The sequence below is a fragment of the Erpetoichthys calabaricus genome, chromosome 4 (genome assembly GCF_900747795.2).
Source record: "Erpetoichthys calabaricus chromosome 4, fErpCal1.3, whole genome shotgun sequence".
NCBI classification, from domain to species: Eukaryota; Metazoa; Chordata; class Cladistia; order Polypteriformes; family Polypteridae; genus Erpetoichthys; species Erpetoichthys calabaricus.
The window spans coordinates 43,501,355-43,511,219 of record NC_041397.2 but is presented as its reverse complement, the minus strand read 5'-3'; the positions used below and the strand labels follow the sequence as shown (position 1 = coordinate 43,511,219).

The following is a 9,865-nucleotide window of genomic DNA, read 5'->3' as shown; positions in this document are numbered from 1 at the left end:
TTTTCTCTTTTTCTTTTCTATAAATTTAAAGATAAATAAATGATGAAAGAAAGAAAAAAATAACAGCATAAACTGAAAAACAGACTTTTACTGAACTATTTTCGTAATACTGTACTCACAAACAAGCGTTTCTTATATATTTCGACACTAAAGCAGGAACTAAAATGATTACTTTGGCCTTTTCCCACTGGACTGCAGCTAGAGAACCTTATATTTTCGTTGCAGGTGAAACTGCAGTAAATGCATGCAAAACAAGTAGCCTATTATTATCTCTCTTTTATTAATGCGGACACAGCTAGGGCTCAGCCCACTACCCCTGCTTATAAACGTATGCTTATTCTCTAGATACGCAATGATCACTTACTAATGATTAAAACAGAGGTGAATCAGGTAAACATTAAAGTTAAACATCAAGACAGCACAGGGTTCTGCTTTCACAGCGTCACGTTCCAGGTTCAAATCCTGGATCTGGACATTATTTTAATAAAGTATCTATCTATCTATCTATCTAGAGGATGTACATTTTGCTTGTGCCTATGTGGAGTCTTCGCCTGGTTAGTTTCGATGCAGGTTAGGGTCTGAGTGTGAGTGTACCCTACAATGGGCTTATATGCTGCTTGGATAGTCACTGGCTCATTCTGAAGTGGACGACCAGGTTAGAAAATTAATGGATAAGAACAAAGAAAAATGTACATTTCCTTAACCTTAACATTTCATTTATACTGTGCTTTACATTGGTTATATTGATCAAATGTGTGCAATTTGTTTTTACATACACATTGAGCTCGAAAATTTTAAGTGTTGTTTACGTTTTTTTTTCTATTCTTAGATTCTATATTTAGCAAATACTTCAACAGCTTCAACTACATTCTTAAAAATAAGGGTGGTAAAGCGCACAACGATGCCATAGGGGAACATGTTTGGTTCCCAAAAGAAAAATCCATATAAAAGTTTCAGAAGAAACCTTTATTTAGGTCTGTATCATGTTCTATAAATAACCAGAAACAGATAATATTAAATTTGTAAAATACCAATTGGTTCCTAATTTTAAAAAGATTCTTGCTGCATACAATAACACAGGCTGAGTTCAGGTTTTCTTGATCTGTTAGTGCTATAGGTAGATATATAAAAAAATGTCTGTTTAATCTTCACATTAAGAACACTTTAAAAGCTCAAAGAACCAATTTCATAAACAAAGAATCTTTCCCAGAATTAAATGTTTCTTTGAGAAACAACCTTTCTACGAGAAACCACATATCCCATTAAAGTGCCTTTAAAGGACTATTATTTTTAAGAGTGAATAAATACGAAAAAATATAATTTCATTGACACATTCATTTTTATATTGTCACAATGGTTGGTTTTCTTCTCACACAGGAAATTGTGTATGTTTTGTTAACCTTGCAATCTCTTTTTGGCCACAGTCTCTCTCTCTCTCGCTGCACTGTAAGGCAGTGATCAAAAAACAGTTGTACAACAACAACAACATTTATTTATATAGCACATTTTCATACATACTGTATAAAATAGCTCAACATGCTTTACATGATGAAGTAAGAGAAAAAAGACAAAGTAAGAAAAATAACACTAATTAACATAGAATAAAAGTAAGGTCCGATGGCCAGGGAGGACAGAAAAAACAAAAAAATCTCCAGATGGCTGGAGAAAAAATAAAATCTGCAGGGGTTCCAGGCTATGAGACCACCCAGCCCCCTCTCGGCATTCTACCTAACATATCTATCTATCTATCTATCTATCTATCTATCTATCTATCTATCTATCTATCTATCTATCTATCTATCTATCTATCTATCTATCTATCTATCTATCTATCTATCTAAATGATCAGTCCTCATTGTATTCAGGGTTTTCATGGAAGGACTTGATGATGACGGTCACATGGACTTCTGGCCTTTAATCCATCAATAGGGACATCATGGTGCTTTGATTATGTGGTGGTGGCCCAGGTCACCACCACAGAAAACTGGAGACAGAACAGAAGAGAGAGTAGGGGTTAGTATGGATTTTGGAGCCAATATGAATAGTAATGATAATTAATTGAATATGCAGAGCATCAGGATAAAATGAAAATGAAGTTGTGAGAAAGCCATGTTAAAGTAATGTGTTTTTAGCAGTTTTTTAAAGTGTTCCACCGTATCAGCCTGGTGAATTCCTATTGGCAGGCTATTCCAGATTTTAAGTGCATAACAGCAGAAGGCTGCCTCACCACTTCTTTTAAGTTTAGCTCTTGGAATTCTAAGCAGACACTCATTTGAAGATCTAAGGTTACTAGATTTGGAATATAAGGTGTCAGACATTCCGATATATAAGATGGAGCGAGATTATTTAAGGCTTTGTAAACCATAAGCAGTATTTTAAAGTCAGTTCTGAATGACACAGGCAACCAGTGTAGTGACATCAAAACTGGACAAATGTGCTCGGATTTTCTTTTCCCACTTAGGATTCTAGCAGCTGCATTCTGCACTAGTTGCATTCGATTTATGTTTTTTTGGGTAGTCCTGAGAGGAGTGCGTTACAGTAATCTAGTCGACTGAAAACAAAAGTGTGAGCTAATTTCTCAGCATCTTTCAGTGATATAAGAGGTTTAACTTTTGCCATATTTCTTAAGTGAAAAAATGCTGTCCTAGTGATCTGATTAATATGCAATTTAAAATTCAGGTCACAGTCAACAGTTACCCCTAAATTCTTTACCTCCATCTTTACTTTTAATCCTAATGCATCAAGTTTATTTCTAATAACCTCATTATATCCATTATTGCCAATCACTGAAATTTCAGTTTTCTCTTTATTTAGCTTGAGAAAATTACTACTCATCCACTCAGAAACACAAGTAAGACATTGTGTTAGTGAAACAACTGAGTCGGGGTCATCAGGTGCTATTGATAAATACAGCTGTGTGTCATCAGCATAGCTGTGGTAGCTCACGTTATGCCCCGAGATAATATGACCTAATGGAAGCATGTAGATCGAAAAGAGCAGCAGACCCAGGATAGAGCCTTGTGGAACACCATATAGAATATCATGTGTCTTTGAATTATAATTACCACAACTAACAAAGAATTTTCTTCCTGCCAGGTAGGATTCAAATCAATTTAAGACACTGCCAGAGAGGCCCACCCACTGACAAAGGCGATTTCTAAGAATATTGTGATCAATGGTTTCAAATGCGGCACTCAGATCTAAGAGGATGAGAACAGATAAATGGCCTCTGTCTGCATTTACTCGCAAATCATTTACTTCTTTAATGAGTATAGTTTCTGTACTGTGATTTGTTCTAAAACCCGACTGAAACTTATCAAGAATAGCATTTTATTGAGGTGGTCATTTAGATGCATAATGACTGCCTTCTCTAGAATTTTACTTAAGAAAGGCAGGTTAGAAATAGGTCTAAAATTTTCAAAAGCAGAGGAGTCGAGATTATTTTTCTTGAGTAGGGGTTTAACTACAACAGTCTTAAGACAGTCTGGGAAGACCCCTGTATCTAATGACGCATTTACTATGTCAAGAATACTGTCAATTAGCACACCCGATACTTTTTTGAAAAAACTTGTTGGTATTGGGTCAAGGACGCAGGTGGAGGGTCTCAGATGAGAAACTATTTTATATAAATCAGGTAAATCTATCCTGGTGAAAGAATTTAATTTTTTTATAACGGAGTACTGGGGCTTAAGAGGATGCACAGTGTTGGGGAGATAACTATATTATTTCTAATATCATTAATTTTTTGATTGAAAAATACAGCAACAGCCTCACAAGTTTCACTGGAACTATTCTGGAGACATTCCATTGAGTTACCTGGGTTTAGCAGACGATCGATTATAGAGAATAAGACTCTGGGATTACTAGCATTGTTATTTATAATTCTAGAGAAATAGCAGCGCCTCTCAAGATGGACTGTGTTATTGTTTTCTGTTATTTTAACCTTCAATATCTCATAGTGGATAGTTAGTTCAGTTTTTCTCCATTTACGCTCAGCTTTCCGGGATGTTCTGTTTAAATCAGACACTCTTTGGGTCTTCCAATGTATTACAATGCTAGAAGATTTTTTAACTGTCTTTTCAGGTGTGACTATGTCAGCAGCAGCTCTCACCTTAGTATTACATTTTTCCACCTTACTATTCACATTATCCTCGCTATTGTAGTTAGCACCACAAACGGACTGGTTGCTAAGAATGTTTGTAAATTTTGAAGCTGCTGATTAATCAAAGAAGCGTTTTTTAACAATATGCTTCTCGTGAATGTTTTCTATCATTATTTCTATATTAAATAATAAAAGAAAATGGTCTGACAGACCGATATCAATGATCTGCTTCACATCAACTTTCAGTCCTTTAGTAATTGCTAAGTCTAACGTATGACCTGCTTTATGTGTAGACTGATTAACGAGCTGTCTCAAATCAAAAGAGTCCAGGAGGTTCATGAATACTTTTACTTTTGGGTCACACTGTTTATCGATATGAAAATTAAAGTCACCAACTATTTGAAGCGCGTCATAGTTCGTAATTATAATTGACACCAAGTCTGAGAATTCCTCAAAGAAAGACACATTAAATTTAGGAGGTCTATACACGGATAATACTAGAAACTGAGAAACTCCATGAATAACAACGGCAAGATACTCAAAGGACTTGAATTTACCAAAGCGGACATCTTTACACTTTAAGGGACGTACGAGGGACGTTCAAAAAGTTTCCGCACTTTTTAAACTCTATTTATTAAGAATTTAGAAAAAATTACATCACTTTTCTAAATAGTGACCTTCATTTGTGATGCAATTTTCCCAGCGTCATACCAACATGTTAATGCCCAATTACTGCTCCTCCCGCCTTCACCGTTTCCAACGAAAATTTAAAAGTGCGGAAACTTTCTGAACATCCCTCCTATAAACTAAACATGACATAATCATTTAAGTACCGATTTGAAGAACAGGCTTTCTGCCATTTCTTGTTTTTTTGTTTTCACACAGCACGAGTGTACATAATTTATTGGTTCACAATGTCTCTGTACACAAAATAATTAATAGGCAAATTACACAGACAAAAAATTTAGAAAGTATTTATTTTACCAGCATTGCAAGAATCTTCTGCATTCACTGAAAATTTGTGTTACTTTGGTTACTAGCAAACCTTGCAAACATTACAATACAGAATTAAAGTTTTGAAGAAGATACATTAAAGGAGAGGGAGTTGCTATCGATTTTGAGAAGTTTTTTTATGTGACGGCATCTCAAAGTGTAGTTTTTTTTTCTTACTGTCAGGATATTAGTTATAGTTTAGTTCACTGTAGCCATTTCAGTAACAGTGATAGGCCACAAGTAACATTCAGTTTGAAGTTTGGATCCCAACTCCTACTATTCTACTATCTTTTCTGCTAAGGAGTGTCCATCCTATAACTAATTGGATTTTTATGGATTTACAATTTTAAATATCGATCTACTGGGGCACCCTAATTCTTCAGTGATCAGCACTGATGCATTACTGGTTTAGATTAGATTTAAATCCCACTGCTATTTGCTGCATGTACATTTTTTTTTGTATGCGCAGTTTTCTTTTTTTACTCATGGCTTTTCTTTAATAATTACCAGTTAAATGACATTTTTTAGGACATAATTAGGCAGCAATTTTAATTATACTTATTATACATTTAAGGAGGGATAACCATATGATCTATATGCTTATTTAATTCCACACAGATATGTTTTTTTTAAAACACTAGCATTCAGAGTCAAATGAAATATGCACAATATGCAGACATTTGTTATACATATAGAAACATTCTATTAAACTGAAATCTAGTTTGTTTTTCTTTTAGCTTATTCACCTTTACCGTTATGTATACTGTAAAATCTTTGATATTAATTATCCTGCCAGTTCTTGCTAGTGGAATCGAACTGGATTTGGGATTATTTTGGAAAATATTTGTTCAAGAAAAAGCAGGAACAAAAATGAAATTAATGGTTGGACCCAAGCTTTCTTTAAATTTCGATCAAACAGTTAATGTTCACACGCCGAAATTTTTATTTATGTACTACTTTCTATCTGAACAAGTATTAAATCGCGGCTGGTTCCGCAGATTATACTCACATGAAAATACTTTTGGTTCTGGGGAGAAGCAAATAATTAGGCTAGTTTATAACTAATTTATTCGTTCATTTAATATTTCATAATTCTTTTATCCGAAGAGAAGTCGGGCCTTTTTTGGCAGGTTAGGTGTTGAGGAACTGAATGAGTTCATAACGGGAGCCAGACCATCGCAAGACACACTCGTGCAGCGATATTCACTGATACGGGGTAAATTTACACACGCAAATGAGTATAACTAGAATAACTTCGGCGTGTGGGATAAGTTGGAAAAATTCCCAGAAATCCATACCGAACTCCACACCGACAATTTCCGAGGATGAATTACAACTGACAGCTCGGGAACAGTATAGCAGTCACGCTATCCATGCCGCCTAGTGATTCATGATGTATTGAGTGAAGTTACTTTTTTCTGATGGAAAAATATTAATAAAAATAAATATGTCAAGAATGAATTTAAAGATCAGCAACAGTGCCTTTCCATTTCATATAAAGTACATGACTAATACATATTTCAAACAAATTGAGAAAAAATATTTTCCCTTGTGTTTTGTGTAATAACTCAGGAAAGTCAATACGGCGGCGTGAAAATATTTAATTTTAAAGTGCAATATAACAAAACTTTTTTTCTACTCCCTGTTTTAACTATTACAGATTATTTTACGGTTATTTGCTTTTCCCAGTAGATGTTTTATAAATCCTTCACGGATTTCCTTCGTTCTCACACCATAAATAATAGGATTTAACACTGGCGGTATAATAAGGTATAAAACACTTGATACGACAGTAAGGTAGTTAGGTATATTTTTATTAAATCTGTAAGCTAAGTAATTACATATACCGCTGATATAAGAGTACAATATAATAAATATATGGGAACCACAAGTACTAAATACCTTAATACGGGCTTGTGTTGTGGACAGTTTTAAAACCGCCCTGATAATCATTATATAGCTGAAAGCTATACAAATCAAATCCATACCGGCTATTAAAAAATCAACCGAAAGTCCATAATAATTATTTATAGTGATATCTGCGCAAGCCAGTTTAGCCACATTCATGTGGTCACAGTAGCTTTGTGCGACAATGGTGGATGAACAGTAAAGCAACTTTGATGCCATGATGGGAATGACGCCTATTAAAATTACACATCTTAAAATATACACAAGAAGGATTTTAGCAATGCATGCAGTCGTTAGAATGGACGTATACCGCAGTGGGTTACAGATAGCAACGTAACGGTCATAAGACATTACGACCAGTATAGAGGATTCCAGAGCACAAAAATACGAAATAAAGAACATTTGTAGGAAGCAGGCTTGAAAAGAAATAGCGCGGACATTGTACAGTAATATCTCCAGCATTTTAGGTATTGTTGAGGTGCATAAACCAATGTCTGTCACCGCAAGAACACTAAGGAGAATATACATCGGCATATGAAGATTTTGCTCATTTTTAATAATATATATCAATGTACTATTGGCTACAACGGCAATGCAATACATAACAATAAAAGGAATTGACAGCCAGTGATGATGAGCTTCAAGTCCGGGAAAACCAGTCAAGAAAAAGTCCGGAGTTGAATATGACATGTTCATTGTTTTGTGACTTGCGTTGGTTTTCTATATAAAATGTAGAAAAACAAAACACATAGTTAAAGAAAGAAAGAAAGAAAGAAAGAAAGAAAGAAAGAAAGAAAGAAAGAAAGAAAGAAAGAAAGAAAGAACCGCAGACACTGCTTTTAAAGCTCACACGTGATTACTTCCTAATACTTACCAACAGATTATCTGACATTTGTGTAACATTTAAGAAAATATATTTCTTTACATTTTACAAAGCTTTCCATAGAAATTAGTTGTTACCGAACATTTTTGTTCAGATTTTCCAGAATGTTTTAAAAGTCGTTGTTTATGCATGTGGCATCATTTAGAACCGCCTTCATCTTCGCTGCATTTATACGCTTGGTTATTCTCTAGAAAACATCATGTGATCGCTTTGTAACATACCGTAGAGATTAAAAAATATTAATATTTTATGGTGTTGTAAATATTATCTTCTAAATTCAAACTAAACAATATCATAAAATAACAATGATATTTGGTGAGCTGTTACATCTTTTATAGCACAGGTTTGTTATACTGAATAATGATTCGTTTCTATATTGAAATTCTGAGAATGTTATAATCTACGCAGTACCTTAACATAATCAGTTCTTTTGAATTAATATCTACGAAGTTGATTTGACACTAAAGAATGCCTCTATAGGAAATCAAAACGTGGTTTCGGTACTTTTTAGGAACATGTTAGCAGATACTGTAGCACACGTGTGTGCTATCGGACCTCTTATTAATAAAATGATATCTCCAGGAAAAATTCCCATACCACTGCAATATATATGTATTCTGAAATTCCTTGATTAGTTTGATTAGTTTGATACATAGGTATTTTTATTTGGGAAAGAAACCTCTAGCTAAAATTTGTAAAGTTAATGTTTGTAATTATACTGTATGTATCCTGACACTTAATGCATAACTTTTCAGAAACAAACCAGATGCAAGGGATTAAGTATGATGGAAGAAAATGAACTTTGTTCGCTATGGAGAGCAGGAATTCTGTAGATCTTCCTGCTCCACTGTCAGAAACACTTCCCAAAACCAGAAATTCTTAGAGATTACCAAGCGATTTTACAATACATGCACATAACATACAAGGTACTCTTTGATACATGTCCCAAAATCTGTCTTAATCAGCACTTTTGAGTATAAAGTAACAACTTTTTTAGCCTCAATCTGAATATGCCTACTTTTTAAAAAAGCATTATTTATCGACTGGAAAACAATCAGCTTACAGTACTTTCATAATATTTTGTTTTCTTTTGCATCGGTGAAATAAAATTGTGAACAATAGGATAAAGTAAACATGACGCCATAATCCATCCATCCATTATCCAACCCACTAGATCCCAACTACAGGGTCAAGGGGGTCTGCTGGAGCCAATTCCAGCCAACACAGGGTGCAAGGCAGGAAACAAACCCTGGGCAGGGCACAAACAGACACCAACACACCAAGCACTCACTAGGGACAATTTAGGATCGCTAATGCACCTAACCTGCATGTCTTTGGACTGTGGGAGGAAACCAGAGTACCCAGAGGAAACCCACACAGACACAGGGAGAACATGCAAACTCCACGCAGGGAGGACCTGGGAAGCGAATCCGGGTCTCCTAACTGCGAGGCAGGAGTGCTACCCACTGTACCACCGTGCCGCCCCTGATGCCATAATTTAATTGCCAAATTGTTCAGTACACAGACAATCTGCCTGTTTTTCCACTTTCTGTTCTCTCCTAGTACATGTGTGCATAATACATTGGTTCATAATTTGTTTTACGTTACATTTTTTATTACAGTAAATGATTTTTTGCAAATCACATAACTTAAGTAAAATAGGTGTTTAATTTACCAGCATTTCTTAACTCTCCTGCATTAAATTGTCAATTTTCATTTCTTTGGTTCAGTCATCTCTCAGACCTTGCAAACATTAACTAATTAATTACAGAATAAAGTTTTAAATACTTTGAAGAGGAACTATGTAATGAGTTTTGAGAAGTGATTGTATGTAATTGCTGTAGTTCTTGTTCATTTTTTACTTTGAGTCCAGACTAGTTAAATAGTTTATGCTTTATCAAGTATTATTAGATCACTTGTGATGTACCAATTAACCTCTTAGGTTGTTTTCATACTGTTTGCTGTGTCATCACGTACAT

The 9,865-nt window shown here is 34.7% G+C and overlaps 1 protein-coding gene across 1 annotated transcript; it reads right to left on the bottom strand.

Moving 5' to 3' along the window:
• Positions 1 to 6,742: 6,742 nt before the first annotated feature.
• LOC114651041 (olfactory receptor 52N2-like) lies at positions 6,743 to 7,693 on the bottom strand. Its single transcript, XM_028800997.2, has one exon. The coding sequence runs from the start codon at positions 7,691 to 7,693 to the stop codon at positions 6,743 to 6,745; it is 951 nt and encodes a 316-aa protein (XP_028656830.2).
• Positions 7,694 to 9,865: the final 2,172 nt, after the last annotated feature.